The sequence below is a fragment of the Leptosomus discolor genome, chromosome 25, assembly GCF_034619465.1.
Source record: "Leptosomus discolor isolate bLepDis1 chromosome 25, bLepDis1.hap2, whole genome shotgun sequence".
NCBI classification, from domain to species: domain Eukaryota; kingdom Metazoa; phylum Chordata; class Aves; order Leptosomiformes; family Leptosomidae; genus Leptosomus; species Leptosomus discolor.
In genome coordinates this window covers 4,977,069-4,999,838 of record NC_141415.1, presented here as the reverse complement: position 1 = coordinate 4,999,838, position 22,770 = coordinate 4,977,069, and the positions used below count along the sequence as shown (strand labels likewise).

The 22,770-nt window shown below is 50.3% G+C and overlaps 2 protein-coding genes across 5 annotated transcripts in view; one reads left to right on the top strand and one right to left on the bottom strand.

Moving 5' to 3' along the window:
• The first annotated feature begins 588 nt into the window (after window positions 1-588).
• On the top strand, window positions 589-9,710 carry LIMD2 (LIM domain containing 2). Of its 3 annotated transcripts, none has more exons than XM_086477973.1 (6): window positions 589-682; window positions 2,764-2,903; window positions 5,544-5,588; window positions 5,848-5,987; window positions 6,967-7,131; window positions 9,680-9,710. In XM_086477973.1, exons 2-5 carry the CDS (start codon window positions 2,862-2,864, stop codon window positions 7,124-7,126), a joined length of 387 nt encoding a protein of 128 aa, XP_086334099.1. In that variant the 5' UTR covers window positions 589-682; window positions 2,764-2,861; the 3' UTR covers window positions 7,127-7,131; window positions 9,680-9,710. The 3 variants fall into 3 exon arrangements, with proteins under 3 accessions (XP_086334099.1, XP_086334098.1, XP_009946803.1); XM_086477972.1 differs by lacking the exon at window positions 9,680-9,710 and adding an exon at window positions 7,358-7,747; XM_009948501.2 differs by lacking the exon at window positions 9,680-9,710 and having other exon boundaries at window positions 6,967-7,747.
• A 7,646-nt stretch (window positions 9,711-17,356) lies between these two features.
• The window catches only part of MAP3K3 (mitogen-activated protein kinase kinase kinase 3), a 29,751-nt gene continuing 24,337 nt past the window's right edge, over window positions 17,357-22,770 (bottom strand). For both annotated transcript variants that reach the window (XM_009948500.2, XM_086477842.1), the window contains exons 13-15: window positions 22,204-22,333; window positions 20,508-20,685; window positions 17,357-18,117 (exon numbers count right to left, since the gene is read on the bottom strand). In XM_009948500.2, the coding sequence (XP_009946802.1) occupies window positions 17,889-18,117; window positions 20,508-20,685; window positions 22,204-22,333 (537 nt within the window). In that variant the 3' untranslated portion in view covers window positions 17,357-17,888. The remainder of the gene's footprint in view (window positions 18,118-20,507; window positions 20,686-22,203; window positions 22,334-22,770) is intronic.

Below are 22,770 nucleotides of genomic sequence, written 5' to 3'. Positions count from 1 at the left end.
CCACACCAGCCATCAGATGGAAGAATAGAGGCTGTAAGGGAAAGTGGTTCTCACCTTGTCCTTGGCCAAATACTTGAAATTGCTGGCTGCATGGCCAGGAGAGGACAGTCCTCAGTCCTGCTCTTCCTGGGCTGCACAGATGGCTAAGTGCCTTAGGGAACAGAGGTTTGGAGAAGTCAGATCTAGCAGTTATGGTGCCAGCCTACATTGTGGAGACTTGGACTCGGCTTTCTGGCTTTGTCACAGATGCCCTCTGCGCTCCTCAGAACACCAGCGAGCCCCCACCCGTGCGCTGGAGGGTTGCCCTAGCAATCGTGAAGGCTTCAGAGCATCAATGTGGCAGCACGTCCTTCAGCAAAGCCTGTGCCACTGGGGGTCCCTCCACTCATGGAGGCTTGTGTTGACTGCCTTGGGCTCAAATCCCATCCTTGTGCTTCCTTGGAAGAGCGAGGACAGCAGCTGAGAGCCTCCTAGAAACCCTCCTGCGGTTTCTAACTTGTTCTGTTTCTCTTATCGCTTCAGCACACCCTTCCCCTTTGAGATTTCTACTCTTGCCTCCTGTCCTCCGGCAGGAAGGATGTTTAGCAACTTCTGCTCACATGCCTGTAGGGCAGCTACAACCGAGGGGACGTCTCGTTTGAAACGAAGGTTGGGAGAGCGCGGGCACGGGGCTGCGAGCAGGGTATGTGCACGGAGGGGCAGAGGGATGTTAAGGGGAAGGAGAACTGGAGGATGGGGCTGGATGGAGAACATCAAGCCATGGGGTAGGATTAGTGGGATGGCAAGGAAGGGAATAGGGTTTGGGGGCAAGAGAAGCAAAGGAACAACTAGTAGGTGGAAGGAGCCAGGGAGGAAGGGCAAGAGGGGGATGATGGAGAGACTGGGGAAACTGAGGGAAAGAAGGTGTCTGGGGTAGGGGAGGAAGATGAGCTGTGAGGGAAGAGGAAGAGAAGCTGGGGGTGGAGATGTGTTTGTGGCAAAGACAGGGGAGAAGGTGAAAGGCAGGTGAAAAGGGGGAGGGTTGTGCATCCACATTAGAAGCGTGCATGGGGTAGGGACTCTGGGTTTTCTGGGTTCCTCAGATTCCCCTCGGGGTCCGCTGGGCTGTGCGCCCCGTACAGACCCCGGAGGCATGAGAGGGAAGGTCCTGTCACAGGGGCAGAGAGGGGTTGTGGGCTTGGGCTGTGAGCTGCTGCCGCCAGGGCTGCTCCTCGGCCAGCTCTGCCCCGACCCCAGCACACGCCGGGTACGGCAGCAGCCGCCTGTGTTCTACCATCTGCCCCGCGAGCAGGAAATAACAAGCAAACCGCAGAGGAGACGGGAAATGATTTAGGTAAAATAGGAGCCGTATTCTCAGACGAGGCGGTGAGATGTTTGCGACGAGGGCCGTCCAGCCCTCTGGGGCTGCGAGGGGGAGCCCAGCTCACCTGCCACTGCTCAGGACCTGGAGCAAAGGTCTCTCAACTCTGAAAGTGGCCACTAATTTTGGGTGCTTTGCTGGGCACAACTCAAGCTTAGTGTCAGCTGCTGGGTGTTGGGACTTTTTAGGCAGCCAAAGAGCCCCTCAAATCCAGGGCATGTTTGCAAATGTCACCGTGAGACTGGCATTGCAGAGATATCCTCTGCCCCAAGCCTTCCACCTGGGCACATCTTCTGCTCTGGGGCTTTCTCAGGGTCCACCCTAGCCCTGGGGCAGCAGAAGAGTTTTTTGGGGGATATATGAGGACAAGAGGTTTCAGTAGGAAAGGAAAGCAGCCCCAGACAGGAGGGGGCGAGGGAGTTTGCTGCCCAGCACATCCCCACCGTCACAGAGCTGCACAGCCACCCCTTCACCCGCCTGTTCCTTGCTCTGCTCCTCCCTCAGCATCATTTGCTCAACGTCACAGCTCTGTCTTGCATATGCAAAACAGGGCTCATCAAGCCTGATCTTTTATGGGTATTTTGAAGATAAGGTGCAACGGGGAAACCCCCCCGAGGATCTGTCATTGCCTTTTCAGCTAATTTTTACCAAAAGGGGTGATTTGCAATGCTGCTGGTTTTTTTCTGTGCTGCATTTATGTCCAAGATCTGTCAAACTCATCCTCCTGGGCACTCTGCACATCACACAGAGGCCACAGCTTACAGGTCTCAGCCTAAAGGCAACGTGGGCTCCCCAGAAAAGACAAAATCCCCATCACTTACTCCACTGAGCTGTGATCCGCTCCGTTCAGCAAGGCTTTTCTGGGCTAAAATTAGACTAAAATCACAGTCCTTGCTCCAGCAACACCAGTCCTTTCGTGGCTACATCAGTGAAACACTGGGCGCTGGTTTTGCTGCCTCGGCAGGACAGTGGCTCTGGCTGGGAGCAGCAGTCCTACTGCTGACAGCTTAGCCATTGCCTGGCAATTGCCTTCCATGTGTGGGTTTGGAGCAGAAGCCGTCACTTCACCTTCTGCTCATGTTTCCAGCAGCCCTCTCCCAGCCCAGCCCAGCATCTTTGTTGAGGACTAGAGTTACTAAGCTCTAGCTCGGTGCCCCGGCTCACCTGCCAGCTTCCTAAAAGTGAGCGGTATTCCAGACTTGCCTCTCCTGTCTGCCAGTCCAGTCTCATTTGCCTAAATCTCTTGGAGCCTTCAAGAAATCCCTAGACCAAAGAGGCTGCACTGAGCCCACGGAGCAAGCTTGGAGCGTGCCACTGTCACGCACCAGCTCCTGCAGAGCGGTGCAGCTGCCGGGTTTGGGGTGATGAAACCAGCCACGCTCCCGCTGACATTTCCTTTCCAGGTGTTGCAAGAAGAGGTCTGTCTTAGACACCTCCCCAGGGAACATCGGCCCACAGCCTTCAAGCTCAGGATTAAACAGACAGAGGAGGGGAAGGAACCATGTTCCAGGCCACAGGACCCGCCAGCCCACCCCCAACTCATGTACGTAGCATCCCTCACGGTTTGTATGGGAATTTCAAACAGGGTGTTGGATCTCTGGGATGGAGGGTTGTGTACAGAAGCTGTATTCCAGACTTGACATTTTAGAGTGATCAAAGGCACGCTCACTGCTGCTCAGACAACAGAACTGGGGACAGGAATGTTCCAGCAGAAGGTGCTGTTTGCTGAGCACATTGCAACGCCAGCGTCCAGGCTCTGGTCCGTACAGAGCTGCTCACCCTGCTCTCCTCTCCGGTTGCCGTCTGTTTGTTTGTGTTTCCATGGCTTTCTGTGATCACAATTGAGATCATGCGAGCTGCCTAGGATGGGAGTGATTGGAGATGGAAAAACATAAAGGCTTAAGAACATCTCCTGCTGGGACAGGATATGGCCCTTCCCCGAGGGATGATATATCAGATATGAAATAGATAGTGTGCCTGATCGGAGCCAGAAGGCTGCCGAGAAGTGACGAGCAACGGTGGATTGCCTGTAGCCTTGGGAACGGATGCATTCCAGCTCCGAAGAGGCAGCGTTTTCCTTAGTGCTGGTCAGCCGAGCCTGGAAACAGTCTATTAAACCCTAACCCCAGGAGAGCACCTGCGGTTGTTTTACCAGGGCCAAGGGATGCAACCGGTTTTACACGGCCCGAGTCTCCTCGCTGCCCATGTCCCTCTGTTGACTTTGGCTTACTCTTCCAGCCTTGTGGGAGTGGGAGGAAAATCACGTCCCTGACCTCAGTCAATGAGAGCAGCTGGGAAACGTCTGAAGAGGCAGCTCAGCGAAGTGAGAGTTTCCTGTGCGTCCCTTAGACAAACTGTTTCCAAAAATACAAAGGAGAAACGAGGGGGAAGGACGAAGCAGGAGGAACGGGGATGGAAGATCAGCCTCGGGGCAGAGAGAAGGGGCAGCAGTGGCCAAGCAGAGCCAAACCAGCAGCAAGAGGAAGGACGAGGAGGCAGCGGGGTGACGTTCTGGTCATACTGTCCCAGCCTTGGGAACAGGCAGCGCAGAGGGTGAGCCAGTCTGCTGTAAAGCGGCCCTGGCTGGTCCACCTTGCTAAAGGTGCGTTTACCCCTTTGGCCCTGTTGGAAGGAAGAAAGGAGCATTTTCATCAGTGCAAAGGCAGCCTGAAGCACTTGCAGGTGGCTGACTGGGACCCAGTGGGTGCCTGCGCACCCTGCGGAGGCTGCAGGACAGTGGGGCAAGCGAGAGGGAGGTGATTTGGGAGGAGAGGAATTGTTGCAGCTGCAGATGGGAGAGCACGCAGAGACCCTGCTCCAAGGTCCCCGGGGGCAGCGGTACGAGCATCTCGGAGTTTGGATCCCTCTGCCCTGTTGCTCCTCCCGCAGCTGCAGGATCCGAGCAGCACCCGCCCCCACCAAGCTGCCGCATTGACGGAGCGTGTCTCCAGCTCGCCCCGCTGCCCCTCCTGCCCTCCCCACGCACACGCCCCGAGCCCGCAGGGACTCGGAGGCTTTTCGATCTCGCCCACGGCGCGCAGGCGTTTCCTGTGCAGCGCCGCAGCGTGACGGGCGATAACGGGGCTGGCGGAGGAACTCAGCAACAAAACATCCGCTGAGGGGGAACCAGCCCAACGCGTCCATGAGAGCGAGGGGCACCCCCAGTCATGCCCTGGGGGAACAAGCAGCCTACCACCCTCCGATGGCAGGCAGAGACCCACGCTGGCAGCATTGCTAGAGCCCTGTGCACCTCCAGCAAGGGTTAGTTCTCTCTCCAAGCCTGTGGGGTAAATGGAGGCCAGAAGGAGCACGAGCAGCACCTCACACCAAAGCAGAGCTGCTGTTAGTAAGTGCATAAGCCAGCAGTGACGATGATCCGGGGAGTTTTGCCAGGGGCTTGTGCTGCAGCAGCTCTGCAAAGCCCTTTCCCCCTCTCTGCCTGCCACGGGCCCACACGGTCCCCACGGTGGGTGGAAGCAGGGCTCCTCTGCTTTGCTGTTGTTGCTCCCGAGAGGCTAGTGCCAGCCCTCTCTGGTCTGAGGCACGCATGGTGGTGGCACTGGGTAGCCAAGGACAGTAATCGATGCCTGCAGACGGTGAGAGCTGCCCATCAGTGGCTGCTGGGAGCAAGGGAGGGCTGTCACCCTGGGGTCGTGCTCTGCAACGCCTGCGCTGTGACATCTCCTGGATCTGTGCTTGGGTGCTACCACCACAAAAGAGGTCAGCTATACCTTGGCCAAAGAAGAAACAAAGCCATGACACGCTCCTACATCGGAGACAGGGGCCTCTGAGCAGAGCTGGATGAGAGCTGGCTGCTCTGCCCCCACGGCCCCGGGCGAGTCCCACAGCCTCCTAGTGCCCAATTCCTTCTCTGCAATATGTACACGGTTTTTCCTCTTTTTCTATTTCCCTCTCTTCCTTCTCCTCTCTTTGGGAAAAGCACCACAGTGCAGGAAGTATCTGGCACACGAGGACCTGACAGAGGTCGTGGCCTCTGGGCAAGTGAGTTCAGAGATGGTCACCACGTGCCCGAGACAGCCAGGCAGAGGCTGCTGGTGTGTCCCAAGGTCCTGCAGCTCAGCTGCCTGTACCGATCCTCTGCTGCTCCTCCTTAAGCACAACTCAGTGCCAGGCTTGTCAGTGCAGGCTCTCATTTCAATTTCTCTTCTCCTTCCCTTCCTAGGAGGCAAAGAACAACTCAGGAGGCAGCACGGTGCAGCGCTCCAAGGTATCCGCAGTTTTACCACATCCTACTGATTCACAGTGAGGGGGGAAGGACCGAAAGCCTAAAGCCCAAGCACCAATCCAGCCCAGCATCACTGGAGCGCTACAGGGAGGGCGAGGGGAGATGGGGTTGCTTCATGCTAGCCAAATGCTCCAGCAAATGGCAGCAAGGATGTTAGGGAAGAGGGCTGTGGTAGGAGCCAGGCACAGGATATCCCAGACCCCTTCCTCATCGTCTTTCCCTTTGGTCTCTCCTTGCCCAGTCCTTCAGCCTGAAGGCTCAAGTGAAGGAGATGTGCACTGCCTGCCAGAAAACCGTCTATCCCATGGAGCGACTGGTGGCGGATAAATTCGTCTTCCACAACGCCTGCTTCTGCTGCAAGCACTGCCACACCAAGCTCAGGTGAGCTGGGCTGGGAGGCTGCCGTGGTGCTTGCTGCTCGTAGAATTGTTTAGGTTGGAAAAGATCTTTAAGATCATTGAATCCAACCGTTAACCCAGCACTGCCAAGTCCACCACTAGACCATGTCCCCAAGCACCACGTCTACGTGTCTCTTAAATACCTCCAGAGATGGCGACTCCACCACTTCCCTGGGCAGCCTGTTCCAATGCTTGACAACCCTTTTGGTAAAGAAATTTTTCCTAACGTCCAAGCTAAAGCTCCTCTGGAGCAACTTGAGGCCATTCCCTCTTGTCCTATTACTTGTTATTTGGGAGAAGAGACTGACCCCCACCTGGCTACAACCTCCTTTCAGGTAGTTGTAAAGAGCAGCCCTCAGCCCCCTCTTCTCTAGGCTAAACAACCCCAGTTCCCTCAGCCACCCCTTGTAAGACTTGTGCTCTAGGCCCTTGACCAGCTTCGTTGCCCTTCTCTGGATGGCAAGGGGGATGGGTGTCACCGTGGCTCTGCCCAGCCTGGGTGGGGGAGGCCTTTCCAAGTAGTGCACCCACCCACCCCTCACAGCCCCTCCTCTCATTGGGTAGCAAAAGACCCCCAGCCCACCCATCGCAGCAAAAAAAGGGCTTCTCTGCCCCCCTGGTCCCAAGTCTCAGCTAAACCCCACCCGGTATGGAAGAAGAATTTTTTCCCCTCAAGAACAGCCACGAGGTAACATGGAGCTGAGCCAGAGCTTCCTCCTAGATGACACAGAGCCAAGGCTGAGCTGCCCTGCAGAAGCCCCCTCTTTACAGACCTTTAATGCTGCTCACAGCAGCCCCTAACACCCTGAGCTGGCTGGAGCGAGCAGCCAGCCCTTCCTAAGGGTCCCCTCCTGCGTGTTCCCTCCTCCTTCCTCCTGTCCCTGTGCCCCTGAGCCTCACCCGCTGCCCCCCAACCTGCAGCAGAGTCCCTGTGCCGAGCTAACCCTGCCCTCCTTCCCCAGCCTGGGCAGCTACGCGGCGCTCCACGGGGAGTTCTACTGCAAGCCCCACTTCCAGCAGCTCTTCAAGAGTAAAGGCAACTACGACGAGGGCTTTGGGCGCAAGCAGCACAAGGAGCTGTGGGTGCACAAGGAGGTGGAGAGCGGGACCAAGTCGGCGTGAACAGGGTCAGCCCACCCTTCCCTGGAGCCCAGCAGAGACGGCACGGAGCAGTGCTGAGCCGGGGGCTAACTGAGCTGATGTAAAGCAAAGGGGACCCAAGAGCCTGTGGGTGGGAAGGGAAGGGAGGCAGCCCAGCCCTTTGGAGGATGCTTAGAGGGGTCCTACAGGCCCCAAGGACAGGGCAGAGGTGACTGGGGTAGAGCCCCCAGACCTGAAGCCCTCTCTCTGCAGGCCGCTCTCCCTGAGGAGATCAGACCAGAAACACTTGCCTCCATGGGAACTCCAGCCCTGTTCATGCATTTCAGGCCTGCCACCGTGGAAAAGGAGATGAGCTGGGGGCTTAACCTGGCCTCTACGTCACAGCAGAGCTCCCAGCTCCTGCCACACCAATCCTGCCTTGCTGGGGCTCTGAATAAGGAGGGTCCTTGGTTTACATCAGCTCAGTTCAGCTGGGATTGTTCAGCCTTAAGGATGCTGCCCTGCGACTGTTTAACAGTGTCTGTCTTTTTTATATTTGCCTTTGATTGGTACGTTCTGCGCTGGAGCCTGGCACGGCAGCTTCACGCGTGACACTGCGCCATGCGCTCTTTTATTTTTGTAATACAAGGTTTCTGAGCCTTCCCTGACTTGTCCTGTGTTCCCAGGGGTCCGGGGAGGTGGGAGTAGCAGTCAGGTTTGCCTCTTAGCGCGGAAAAAGCCTCTGTCCATGCAGGATTAAGAAAGTACTCCTGGATACCTGTGTGTAATGTTATGACTGAGGCAGATGGGTCCTTTGGGGGCTGGACCCAGGATTTCAAATTGCACGCCAGCAGTAGAACTCCGTGAGCTACACACCCCGGCTGTAACCCCACGCCAGCTTCCACGTGGAGCCCAGACCACCCTCGAAGGGGATTCACCGTCCTGTGAATTAGATCCCCCTCTCTGCCCTGCATACATTTCGTGGCTTACACGCTTCCCCCTCCATATCACTAAACACCATGCCCTGCCTCCGCGAGCAGGTGCTGCCCCAATTCACTCCGCAGCCGTGCAAGGGGCAGGATGGGCATCAGGGCTGGGCTGACCGGTGCCGTGCAAGGTCTGGTTTGGGTCAAGCCCATCTGCTGAGCTGTGATGTTTGGATAGCACAGTCTGTACAAATTAATGACCCCAACAAGACCTGCCAGGCTGGAGAGCCTAATGCAGTGAAACCAGGGAAGGCAGGTGAGTCTGGTTTTAATTATTATTTACCTCCTTCCTCCACACATGACTTGGAAGACTAGCTTGAAAGAGTAAGCATTCAGGAGCCCCCCATCTTTCAAATGCTTCAGGAATTAGGCTTTTCAGAGCCCACACAGCACAGAAACTAGCAGAGCCCACACAGCAGAGCAACAGCCTTTGGTATCAACAGCAAGAGCCCCTGTTCCATCACTGACTGATAACATCAGCTCCCGCTGAGCATGTCCTGTCTGGGAGAATCCAGGCACAGCCATGAAAAGAGCAGCTAAGGATTGAAAAGGGAAAAAGAAGGGTATGGGTAGCCCACAGGAGTCCCAGGAGGACCAGACAGTACCTATAGAGATATGTTCTTAACCCAGGTCACGGTGGTACTTCTCCCTCAATAAAAAGTCCTCCTGGGGCTCTGGGTGTGCACCACCAGCCAGGCAGCATCTCCCCCGCTCTCCTTCGCTGGCAAATGCTGGCTGCAGTCACACCTTGGCTCAGGGAAGATAGGTGTTGGATGACCCCAGGAGCCTGGTGTCCCTCCTGTCGGCCGAGTTCTTCCTCCTCTTTAGCAGAGGGCTTTTTCAAGGGCAGGTCCGTCAGCTCTTCTGGGTGAGGAGCGCCGGGGATGTACGCTGCCAGCACAGCAGGGACTGCACACAGGCAGAGACCCAGCCTTCACAGAGCCTCCAAGCGAAGCTGAAGCTGAAGCTCCAAGCGCTGTAACCATCCCCATCATGCAGGTGCTGCCGACTCCTCCTCACACCAACGTGCGGGCGGCAGAGCGACACCACAACAAAAGCCGCTTCCTGAGCAGCCTGCAGCGTTCAGGGGCATAAACCAGGCACCGAGCGGGCCCTGCTCTGCGGCGAGGGTCTTGTGATGCTGTTCGGGTTGCGGCCCCTTCCTTCCTAAGGGCGGCTTGGAAAATGAAAGCAGACGACTCGGTTTCGCTTCCTGATTCTTGCCGGCCTTGCTTCCCGTTCCCTCACCTTGGCAGGCTGCTGCTCTCTTCTACACAGCGGGGTGATCAGATACAAAGCCTTTTTAACTATGCCAGATGAGTTTGGGGCAGGGGAGGGCGGAAAAACCCCCCAGCTTTTAAATGTTGGGCTTTCAGTTAAAAAGAGAACATTAAGCAAGAACAATGATGCTCCATTTCTCTCCTTCCCTTCCAAAAATTTAAATTTGGGATTTTGTCTAAAGACAGTAGCACTCACCTTTCTCTACCCATCCCCTTCTCACATGGGCACAGCGAACTCTCGTTGATGTAGCAGAAACACAGGGAGCACCTGCAAGCACAAGAGGTGTGAGATCTCCAGCCTGCTACATGATCGTTTTCTGATTTTTTAGGGCAGGAACCAACAACCAGGCTATATATTACTGAAACAGGCTGCAGCAACCTGACCCGAGCACCACAGGGCAGGGCAGCAAATCTGATGAGCACCAGATTCACATGGGGGACAGAGACGTGCGATACAGCTGCGTTTCACAGAACGGCTGCTGCACATAATGCAGCGAACGGCAAACTCCTGCTTCCCTGATTAACACGCCAGGCCCTGCACACAGGGAAACCCCAACGGTAACACACATGGGAAGATGTTTTAAATGTTTTCTGCTTATCTTATCTGCCTGATGCATTTCAAAGGTGCTGCGCTGCACTAATCACAGTGCAGGCTTTCCCAGGGCATACCAGAAGAAGCAGCACTACAGAAGCCCCAGCGTCTCTGTAAGATACATTAAAAAACCAAAACAAACAAATACCCAAAACATTCTCTTTGTCCCTAATGTTTAGTTAAAATCCAGCTGATTTTATGCTAAGATCTAGTCTCACTCTGCTGGGACTGGAAACCTCCTTTCTGAATCACCCACACCCTGAGCAGATCTTTTGGGAAACACATGCAAAAACCCTGTTTCTGAGCAGACACTGTGACTTCTTGCTGCAACACCTTCACTTCCAATCTCCATCTTTAGGCTCAAGGGCTGTCTTTTCTCCTTCCATGTGCCAGAAGCCTCTCCTGACCAGCAGCCTAAACCAGCAATCTGTATGCATGGAGTTAGCAGGATTCAGGATGTTCAGATGCCACAGTTGGGGGTAAGATTTAACGACGTAAATACCCGTGAAGAGAAGTACCACCACAGGTTCCCAAGCATATACAGCCACCAATCATTATTACTGCTTTTTATTTGAAATTTCTGAGTGGCCAGAAGCCATCCACCAACTTGGTGTGGTGGTGGGGAAGCATCCTGCGCTCCCCCTGGTGAGGCTGAGCAGCACTGCAGAGCGGCACCGCACAGCGGCACCCCGCGCCAGCCTGGGACAAAGATGGTTCAGAGCGATACCGAGACAGAAACCGTCCAGACAGCTGGGTTTGGCGTCATGCCTGCAAGCGAAGCAAGAGCGAGGGAGACACACGCTGCCTGCACCCTGCTTGAAGGTGCCGCACAGAGCTTGCACTCTGTTGAGACGAACTACTTCAAGTTCCTTTCAAGCCATGACCTGGTCCCTGTTGGCGCTTCTTGCTGCTGCTCCAGCACAGCGAAAGCAGTGCAGCAGCTCCACAGGAAGACAACCCCAGCAGAGGAGCCAGAGAAGCAGCAAAAGTTGCAGCCAAAGCAGAGCATGCCGCAGCTCTCTCGGGCTCCAAGGTGATGCAGCGAGAGCTCAAGAACAGCGGCTGTAACAGCAGCACAAGGGCTGTTCCAGGGTGTCTTGGTGGCTGCTGCGACACTTAAACCGGCCCTTGATCTGAAGCACAGAAAATGGCACACTGCCCCCTGCTCTTCCTCTCTTCCAGATCTGGTCCTGCCACTGAAGAAATAACACAACTGATGAGCAATAAATAACCTTTATTTGTACGACACACCCCACAACTTTCTTTTGCTTTTCCAGACAAGCACTGGGCTTCTGTTACCAACTCGCCTTTTAGCTCAAGAAAGGACATTTTCCAGAGCCTAAAAATTCAAGCCAACAGATTCACATAATAAAAACTGTTTTGGGAAAAAAAAAAAAAAAAAAAATCAGTAAGAATCCATATACATCCATACCATCCGGGTGTCCAGTTTTGGAGTCGATATAGAGCACTTGGCAGAGATCAATCCCAGAACAAGTGACATGACAGCTACCCATGCCAGCATTTCCTGGATATAATGCAATACACCCACACCCAAGCAGTATTAAATCCAGAATTGTTCCTAGTTTAGACTTTACTACCCTAATAGAGCGCCACAGCGGGGAGGACAGCCAACCTTTGCTTCAGAACTGGGTTTAGAGAGGAAACACACCTTAAGTCACCTTCCCCTCAGCCACACTACGCGTACAAGACCAATAGCAAAGTGAAAGAGGCAGAAGAGGTTTTCAGCTGCATTTCTTTTGTGTGTTGGTCAGTGTTGTTTCGTGGCTGATCATTTCTATGTTCAACCCAAGACATTTCCATCTCCCACCCCCTGCTCAACCACCACCTACGGGCGGGCAAGGTGAAGATTCAAGTACGGATCACACACACTACAGAATTACTGTAGAGCTACCTAGTTTTGAGAGGGGTGAGTAGGAGAGGAGTCCAGGAGAAAACATGTCATCATCCAAGCCAAAGATGTGAATCTCATGTCCATAAAGCAAATGTTACCACTGAACACACCGAGTGGACAGGAGAATGAAGCACTGGCTTTGGGAAGGACCTCCTCAAAGAAAGGTAACAGAGTTTCTAAGTTTCTCCTTCACCAAAGGCAGGGTTTTCAGGTTCTAACACACACAAGGAGGGTGTCAGGAAGCAGCGGGAGGTGGTTATTTCTGGTCCCACAAGACATTTTTGTTCTGAGACAACTTCACTGCCTGGCTCTCATCTGCTCTGGAACAGCACACAAGCGCCACGCATGTACTTGTTCCATGTGCAGGGGTTTCTATTGCATCAGATTGTTAACCCGTTTATTCTTATTTGTTTATATTTCACATTAACAAATATTTCAGTATTTAAGTGACATAGCAACCAGCTATACCATGGCCTGGGAAAAGGCGATGGGAGGGAAGGTTGTGGTTAGGGAGGCCAGCATCTCAAGGGACCCTGGTGGCATTCAAACCACTGCTCAAGTGACTGTGACACCGAAGACTTGGAGCTGCATAAAGAGAGCGCGCAGCGCCAGCAAAAAACGAGCATTTCAGCAAGTAGTGTAGATGAATTTTATAGGAGCACTATTTCTGTCCTTTCCTAAGATAGTACGCTGGAAAAAAAAATAAAGGCTGAAAACATTTGGCAATGTGGTTACCCATTCCCTTGCCCTACTCTGGGACAGCAAAGCTTATCCTGTCCCAAATCCCCAGTATGGTCAATGCAAGACTACCCAGTTTCCTCCATTTCTGCTGGGAGGCTGCAGGTCTGGACAGGACCTCATGGTATCTCACACTTGAAGTCCAGAGGCCGTACTTATCCAAATTTTTTCTTTCGAAAATGACAACACGTTCAAAGGAGAAACAATTCAGGATCCTTTACTGTTTCCAGGTATTTAGAATAAATGTATTTTCAAGGAGCCTGAGCTTCCCAAGTTAGAGCTGGAGTTCTCCACTTAGCAAGCTACTCTGGGGTATTCCCTAGAGTTCCCAGCTGAAGCAAAACACACCAGGGAATCGGACACTACCATACCAACCATCTCCTCCTGGTCTGGTTACCAGCTGCCTTTTCCCCACCCGATGACGACCTACCCTGTCAAGCACTGATGAATCAAGAACATTTACAGACCAAGACCTGGAGTAAAGAACTCACCGCCACAGCAAAATCCAAATGCAAACCTCAGCTCCTGCTCTCCATCAGCACCATCTCCACACGAAGAGCCAATAAACCAGCCCAGCCACTCTCCTGCAAGGTGAAATGAAGATGTTGCTATTTTTACACACTAACAAGAGGGATGGAGCCATTTGGCCTCTCTCTTTGAAGAGCGAGAATGGATGAATGTCACCTTCCTCAGAGGCAGCCTTGTGGAGGACACACGCTTACCTGATCCAAAAAGCAACGCTTCACAAATAGGACACTTCTCCATCTGTCCCAAAGAATAAATTCCTGAAAGGAAAAATTTCCTCCTTCAGGTAAGGTCCTTGGTTAGAAGGAAAACTAGTTACTTGTCTTTACTCATCTGGAGGAACCACTCACACAGGAAGTAAGAGACACTGTATTGCAAACAACCACCAAAAAGGCTTTCATATAAATGATAATTTTATTGTAAATAAAACGATACATTGGCCTGGCTTTGCACTGCAAGCCCCCGGTCGGTATATATAGACTACTGGTTCAAGGTCTTCTGCACAATCCAGGTTAAAGCAATTTCTCCCCGCTCTGCACAGTTTATGTCAGACAGGTATTGACAGATAATAAAGACATTTTCTCATTCTGAACTGCCCCCCAGGCACATTTACCTTTTCTAACTGGGAAATTCAGAGCTGCTCAGCGAGCTCTGCTCCTAAACAAGGCCGGAGTTTAATGACCTGAAGCCCAAACACCATTAAACCACACAGGACACCTATTTTTTTTCTGAAAATTCAAGACAGACCGAATACTCCCAGCTCCAAGGGCAGGTACCAAGGTGACAGCCACAGGACTGTACGCATTCAGATATATAAACCCTTTCCATGCAGCAGCTATTAACCTAAGCACCAGTCACTGGGACCTCATTCAGCCTCCCTGTACAGCGCTAAGCATCCGGCCTCTGCCCACCAGAGAACGCGTGTACAGCAGGGATGTGGGTGTTTACTGAGGTTCCACAAGTTATCCTGGCTCTCTGAGCACTCGGAAACAACGAGTCACCTGAGCAGGTAACAATTTCCCTCTTGGTCAATTTGTTTCGATAATTAATGGCAATGAGAACTGTTGGAGCATCTTCAAGTCCTTTGGAATACTACTCCAAAAATATGAAGGGGAAAAAAAAAAAAAAAAATCCAAATTGCTGCAACCTCCCGCCACTAGAATAGGAAAAGATCAGATTTACTGGAGAACAAGCAAATAACCTGGAATGCACAGAATCGTCACACCGAGACCAAAATGCCAACAGTTTGTTTCCTAACAAGCTCAGGGACAGCCATTCCCCCAAGTTCCTCTCGGATGGGAACCTCAGACATTTTCCTGCTCAGTTTCAACTGTTTCAAGATAATGGGACTCCTGTAAGATATTTTTCCTCAAACAGAATATTCTCCATTTCTGAAGCACATTCCATCAAGGATCCCAATGCTCAATATTCACTATATATCCCTCCCTGGAAGAAGCAGCAGAAAACACAACACGACATTTGGAATGGACACAATCGCTTACTGTTAGCCTGGCACTCCTCCTCCACTCTCCCCTAAATGAGTTTGTTCCCAGTTTTTTTCCAGTACTGCCAGGATAAAGAGGCCAGATGTAATTCAATTTAGAGCCATAATTACATTTATGTCCACTTGAAACTTTTGTGGTCTCAGGGCTGTGTTAAGAGACTGTAGTAGGTCAGCCCCAAGCTTATTCACCATAGCAGTGGACTCAGGAATCCAGATCTTCATTTTCCACAATCAAGAAGGCTGTGAGGAAACAAAGAACGCATTTTGGCTTGGCTCTACTCGTTATAAACCATCAGCAAATTCTCTGCAAAACCAGCTGCTTTTTTTCCTTTTTAAATTCATAAAGGCGTCAAATTTATTTCCCATCCTCCCCCCTACCCCGTAACAGTCGAGTCGATATATATAAAAATCACCAAATATGATCTTTTACGATATAAATAAAAAAAAAAAAGTATGAGGCATCACCGTTTACATGATGTAAAAAGAGCTAAAAAAGAGCGATATAAACTACATTCATAAAAGTGCATCTCCAAACATACAAGTAATGCTTTGGCTTGTTCCTGTGCCGAACGGGTGGCATTGGGTCAGGTACTGGAATACAAGAAGTCCAAGCTGGCACCCCATGTTCTCTGTCACTGTACAATTGCTATTTACTTTCATTAATTAATACAGACTGGAATACAAGTGTATACACAGAGTAGGCACATTTCAGCATAGGTGGTGGGAAGGACCAGAAGCTCTGGTGGGGACAGGACGGAGCCCATCAGTCCATGATGCTCTTTGCTCTGCTCTGGAACAGCCTTCCATGATGCATATGAGGTAAAAGCCACAACAGATCCTGAGGATTTAGTTGCTGTGAAACATTAAAAGTGACACCATTTCCTCATGCCCTATTCTCCCAAAACCCAACGCGTGGGATAGCAAGGAAAGACCACGGAAGGAGGTCTCAATTTGGTGAGGACAAGCCAAGGGTAGAGAGAAACCTATGCAGACAGGATCGCTGCACCCTTCATTGCTGCTGTACACCTGCAGAGTAAAGCGTGATGAATGAAAGATTCCAATCTTTGGTATATTTAGGTGCTAGTTGCAAGGCTTGAAGAGTGCCCCACAGGAGTGCTGACCACCCTACTTCTGTCATCAAGACTACAGGAATGATTTCACGTTCCTCTGCAGCACATGCAGCCACTCACACCACAAAAGGGTGTAACACGCGCCCTAAAACAGAGCAGAAGGTCATGCCCTCGCTTCCCTTCAGTGCAAGTGACAGTGAAGGCCAAAAATCAGGCCACGTGTCTTGCCAATTTGGAGTCAAGTTCCAGGTTTGGAAAAGATTAATAGAAGTGCTCTCACTAGAATTAAATAAATTACGGAACAAGGGCTTTCATAAAAGATATCCCCCTAAGTGCCTGCAACCTAAACAGTGCATCCTTGTAGCAGTGCAGGAGAGCCTGAAAGTGAAACCAACCCTAGCTTTCTTTCACTGATTACACATTGCTCCGAGTTTGGCACAGAATAAACACTTCAGATTGTTAAAACCTTTTAGGACTTTTGGTTGGTTGGGGTTTTTTTAGGGTTCTTTTTTTTTCCTCAGTACTTATGGTGTGTTCAAGGAGCTTGGCTTCGTTTAAAACTTGCCTTATCCTGCTATCAGTATTCACTTAAAAACTGTTAGTTTTACTGCATTAGGAAAGCAATTTTCAAGTTTTTAAGGGGGAGAAGACTGGAGGTATGTGGAGCCTTAAGATGGTTTCTAATACAAGAGCAGAACACCTTTAGCATTGCTCTATATTTTAACTAATAATACATTTGCTTTTCTTAGTTTCATTTCACACAGATAACTTATCATTACTCCATGAATCCCTTAAAAACCGGTGGTCTTTTACGAGCGAAATGAAGACCATTTGTGCCCAAATCAACATACAATATTTGGGGCCATCAGGAACTCAGTTCTCAGAGATGTGGTACCTTTCAAAATCACTTGGATACGTTGTGCTGGTACCTGCATGGGGATCTCCAGTTAATTTTAGAAAGACACTAGCATTACAAATGTTCTCTCTGGTTCGCTGTTTGTGACTTAACTCGTACAAAAGCTTATTTAAATAGGGCTGTAACATTTTATGGAAATCTTAAAGGAACACTTGCAAACACACACTGTAAAACAAAACATACACACTGAAGGGTTGAGCTTGATTCTAACTTACTGTGCACAAGTAAAACTAGTGTCCAGCTAATTCTCCCTGTGAAAAACCCTCAATTTTCCATTAAGCCAGGTCCTCAAAGAAACACCTAAGCTTTTCCTGAAGTAAATTCCTGGGCACCAGATGAACTATCTTTGGTTTAAGGGATGGTAAGAAGTTACCAGCCAAAAAAGATAGGTGCAACAGAAAGCTGTTCCGCAGAACTCCCTTCCACAAGGGTTTGGTTTAGACCCAGCAGTCCCAGGGAGATGAAGCAGGAGCACAGATTTGTCAGCTACGAGAACACGAACTAACCGACACCGTCTTAATGCTAGGACAGATCAAGCCTTGGAAATCAAGCTCTGGGTTTTCTAACGTCAGTGGGAGAGCCCTTACCTCAGGCCCTGGAGTGATTGCATTCTGCTGAAACTTTTCTGATTATCCTGACATTTAGCTAGAAAGACCTCCCCCACCCCCACCCCAAAATCCATGGTTTCATTATAAAATAACACTATTCACATACTTTTGAATCAATATTTTCTGAACACCTTCAGATGCTGAATACTTAAGAAGAAAAATATATAATTATATAGCGAGCGCATGCTCAATGACACATGGCTTTTTGCTGGATTCATGTACTGTAGATGCCTCTAAAGCCCTAGCAGTCTGGAAAACAGTGACCCACACGTAGAGAGCTGGTCTGGATGGCTGTTGCACGTTTCTGGTCTGAAGAGTGTAGCTCTTCCAGTTCCCACTTTGGTTCAGATTTCTTCTATGTTCAACCAGTGAGACACTACTTATATTCCCATTCTTGGGCTTGCAGAAAACATGCAGCCAGCTGCAATTTCACATCAAGGTAACTAGGGCAAAAATGCAGCTCTGTTTGGACAGCTGTCGGTAGAATAAACATTAGTCCAGCAAACAAAGGTATCAGGCACAAGAGCAGACCCTAGGTTCCTTGGCATAGTTTCCCCAAAGGACTAGGACAGCTGAGTTGGCATTTCAAAGATGCAGCACCACAACGGGCAGTTGCAACTAGTCCAGACGGGGCACCGAAAGCCCAGCAGGAGGTGCTAGCAAGGGAGGTAATTCAGTACTGAAGCTGTGCAAACTGATGTCTGAGCAGCTCTTCAGCAGAGGGTCTGTGCCTGGCTTCCACAAAGATCTGCTTTAGAAAGTCCCGGCAATGTTCCGATATGTGGGAGGGGAGCTGGGGGTTGGTTGGTTGGGTGGCGATTTTGAAAATGGCTGCCATGGCTTCATACTCTGCCCAGGGTGGTTTCTCTGTCAGCATTTCCACAACTGTACAACCGAGGCTCCTGGAAAAGCAGACGGGGGGGGGGGGGGGGAAGAAAAAAAAAGTGAGAATTGACTCACATCATAATGCCCCGTGTTCAGAAAGAACTTCCAAGCAGCATCAAGGTACAGCTCTGCTCTGAGAACAGCTATAAAACGGCTTTGTGCTCAGCAAACCCCACGGGTGCACAGATTCCGAGCCAGACCTGCCAACGTCACTGCTTTTACTACTGTCAGGCGAGCAGTCAAGTGCTGAGACAGGGCGGCTGGTTTCCACGGTGGTTCTCACCGCGCCGAGCCCTGGGAAAGGCCCTCTGTCCCGCTCGCCTGCGCTCACAGCCTGCGTTTGCCTGAACAACAGGGGACAAGAGGCGCACACGAGATGTCCCTCAAGGCGCCGTTTGACCTCAGTGGGATTTCGGGTGCTGCTGCTACTCTCGTATCTCAAAGGCACTTGCTGAGTTGCGAGGTAGGAAACAGCTTTTAACCCAGGTTCGGCGAAGGAGAGCAGGTTGACCCCACAAAGCCATTTCGGCAAAACCCCTTTTCAGCGCACAGCCTCAGACGCCCATGTGGGGAAAAAACCCTTTAATACCTCCACAAGAAACCACGTGTCGTGGACAGTCGACAGATAATTAAAAGCCTTAACAGATCCAAACTGAGAAGGCAGCAAGTTAAAACACCAGTAGGGCAGATGCACCATTACGTTAAGGCAAAACTCCCAGTAAAGTTAATGGGGCTCTGCAGGCTACTTCAAGGCAAGAACGTGATTATGGGGATGGACCTGGCTGAGCCACCTTTCTGAAGCAATCCTCACACCAACACAGGGAAGATGGGTTTCTGCAGTACTGCAGTGACTGGGTTTTGTTGCAGAAGGATTAATTGCTTCCTCCAGGCCACAGATTAAGCAAAGGCAGTTAGTGAACGTCTAATATCCAGTCCTGTGTTTTGATCACATCGTTCCATTAAAAAGGCAAAACTGCCTCTTCTACCTTTAAACTGGACCCTCTTTTGAAGTGAAAAGAAAAGAAAAGACATTTTCAGAGGCAGACTTGCATCAACTGCCAAGACAAGGAAGGAAAGGAATTAAATCCAGCGAATATGCAAGAAATGACTGCTTGACAAGGTTTAAAATCCAACGTGAAAATTTTACACTGGTTTCCAGCCATTTAAGACTTACTAGAAGAGAGTACAGAAAATGCAAACCATGTGTGCTGAAGTGCTGGGGGTTTGCTCAAGAGCAAGCAGGGATGTATTATTGTTTAGACTGATTTATACCGTTTAAGCAGATCCGGTTTCTTTAAGATATTCAGCAAACAGCAGGAATGTTTTTCATGTCAAGTCACTCCAGCAATAACAAATAGCTCACATATTCTGCTATTTAGGAAAAAGAAAATTGGAGAGGGGCCTGCAGCAGTGGCGCAAAGCCAGGTGGCTAGATTTGTTACGTCTTTGAGCCTCTCGGCCATACGCATCCACCCTGGGACTAACGCTGCACTGGAAAATTCTGACCCCCCCCTAAATAATGATCTGGATTGTAGGAACTGGAGCCCAGCCGACAGCAGCGTCTCTTTGATGAGAATGGACCGATGTCAGCACCAAGAGGAAATCCACAACTGCAAAAACCCAGGGGGAAGGGCACGTGCTCCATTCTCTCCCCAAGCATCCCAACTGGGAGAGTCTGCAGAACTTAACTCTTTGCATACGAGACACATTTCAGTTGCGTTTCCACTCACTGCTTGTACAGGAAATAGCATAGGCCTTGCTTTACTGTGCAGAGACAAACATACCTTTTGTCACTGTCATTTAGTTGAGTTTTACAATCTCACCTTTTGAAGGCCTCCAAAACTAACATTTTGACACAGGACCATTTTGCTCGCTCCTTTTGATAGAGGCTGTTTCTTGGCTATGCCAATAATAGCATGGCTAAAGTTTCCATTCATGCATACTTCAGATCACCTCTGATCTGACCTGTATCTTTTGTGTTATTCCAGGTTTGGGTATCTTTCCTTTAAAGCTCAAATTCTATTCATTTCCAGTGTGCTATAAGCATACCTCTCATTTTATAACCAAATGAATGGACTCTCCCTAAACAACCTTCAGTCTCTCTTACAAGGGAGATAAGAAGGATGGAAACCTCGTGCCAGTCAGAAAACAGAAAATCAGCTATCAGTTCGAGGGAGGAACGAGCAGAAATTGTTCCTGAAAAACTAAACGAGCAGTTGCGTGTCGACAACGCAAAGCACAGCCTGCAGCAGGTCATGTCTTCGGTTCAAATCAACTCCTTCAGTTCACCTTAAAACTTCTAATCCAGGCAAAATGTGACTCTGGATATACGGATGACAATGTACATGTCTTATTGCACTCCGGAAAAGCTGTAAATTGGTCTATGGACAGAAAGTTAGAGCCTTACCACACGTCCGCTTTTCTTCCATAGCCTTCTCCGCTGATCACCTCCGGGCTCATCCAATATGGTGTGCCAGTGACAGAGCGGATGCCTGTTCCAGACATACAGATTGTCTGCAGCCGTTTGCTGGCCCCAAAGTCCCCAAGCTTCACATTCCCAGCAGAGTCACGGAGAATATTGGCTCCTGGACAAAAAACCAAAGAATGGAGACAGCTGTTTTCCTGCAATCCAGCTGTTGGATCCGCAGCCTACAGAGCTGATATCCAACCCAGAAATACCCATGCTCATGGTACGGCTTTTCCCCGTTAAGCCTCAGGTGACCTGCTAAATATCATTTCTTGAATTCAGGCTGTAGACAAGCCAATTGCTCATGGCTGCAAATGGGAAAAACACAAGGAAGTGAAGGGGGAAGGGACATGAGAGCTGACTCAGCGCCGTCATTGTTACACCGCCTGTAAACAGCTCAGCCTATGCAAGGCCCCCAGGCCAATGGCTTGGACAGTACATAGCTGTGTAGAAAAGGATTTTATTGGGATGCTGCTTTGCTGAGTACAACCATTGCTTTCTGGTCAGCTGGGTAACAGATGTAGCTAACTAAACCACTTTGAACTCCCCCAATAAACAAGTCAATCTCCACTTTACTTGGTCAGAGGTCCTGAACATGAAGCACCAGGGGAAAAAGCAAGCTTTAGAGCTCAACTTGTATGTGGACACAAACTAAGGCTTAGACACCAAAACCAATTCTTCCTCCAAAGCCACAATAAGATCAAGAACCCTGTGTTACCGTTACCTGGTACGTGCCTATGTGAAATCCTTCTGCCCTCAAATAAAATGCACTGGTGCTGGGAGATAGCTTTATCACTTCACTTCCCCACTGGAAGGGCTGAATTCAGAATAACAAGTCTGTCCATCCAGCATCCTGGAGGCAAGTTAACAGTTTGACTTAGACGGGTGCAAACTAGTGAACAACCCACCAGGTAGGAAATCATTTGGTAAAGAGCACCACGTGAGCACTGTACAAGGTGTTATTCAAGAATCAGCAGCTCCTTTCCCTTTGCCAGCCTAGAGGGGATACAATGAAGATTTATAGGCAGGAACAAGAGGGTATTTTTCCTGCAGCGAGCAACCCTCCTGGTCCCTCTAGAGCATAGAAAAATTTGTGTGGTGTGTGCCACATCTGTTGACATTAACTCTTAAGGAGACTGACTGACTCCACAGGGTTATATTGGGAAGAGGAAGATGAAGGACTTATCACAGAGGCTCTAAAGGAAGACTGGAGGTTTCTTACACAGAGGAGGCAGGACAGTCACAAGAGTCTGAGGTCAGCAGGATTGTCAAGAGCAGGTATGGAGCTCTTAGGGCAATCGGCATGCCTTCCACCTGAGAAACGGTACTTGGGCCAAGCAGAGAGGAAATCAGAAGGGAATCCACAGGGAAACGAGCATGCCTTAGGGAGGCAGCGAAAGTCAGGTTGCAACAGCCTCATTTTGCTGAGGTGTGAGAGAAAGGTGAGGAGTTACAGAGGGGTGTTCCTACACAGCCTTCCCTAAGGCCTGCAGAGGGACAGAAGACCAAAAAGGGATAACTAAGCAGAGCAATGTTCAGAAGCCCCAGCCAGAATACTGAATTCTTAACACTTGGTTTCCTTTTTTCAGAGTTCCTTTAGGACGTGGTATATACAGAAATCACCAGCTGATCTCACCCTTTATGTCCCTGTGCACAATCATGTTGCTGTGAAGGTACGAGACTCCCTCGAGAATCTGACGCGTGTATTTCCGGGTTACATTTTCCGTGAGAGCACCATACGCCTTCAGCTGGTCTTTCACTGACCCCTGCACCGAAAGCAAACAGAAGGGATTGGCAAAGAAACGACAAACCACAAATCTTGCAGTCTCCACTCAATTCCCACGAGCTGCGACTGTGTTATGCACCCAACCAGCGCAGTAATGAATTCTGGCCTCTTCTAAAGCCTTTTTGTGAGGCTCTCAGAGCATCTTGCCCTAAGAAGCCCCTTTTAAGAAAAGCAGGGACACGCTTTACAGCAAAAATAGCTTAAGGAGGTTCTGTCTGCTTCCTCCATCCTTGAGCTGTGCTGGTACAACTGTTTGTGAAGACAAGCAATAAAAGAGTTCAGCAGACTGGTTCGGGTCAAAAGTCTCCCTTTTCGCAGCGTCAGTTTTAGTGTAATTTGCTGTTCTGTGTAACTCTGCTAATTCAGTTAGCCTGATTTACAAGTTGGCCCAAGTCCTTTGAAGTTCTTTGATAGAAC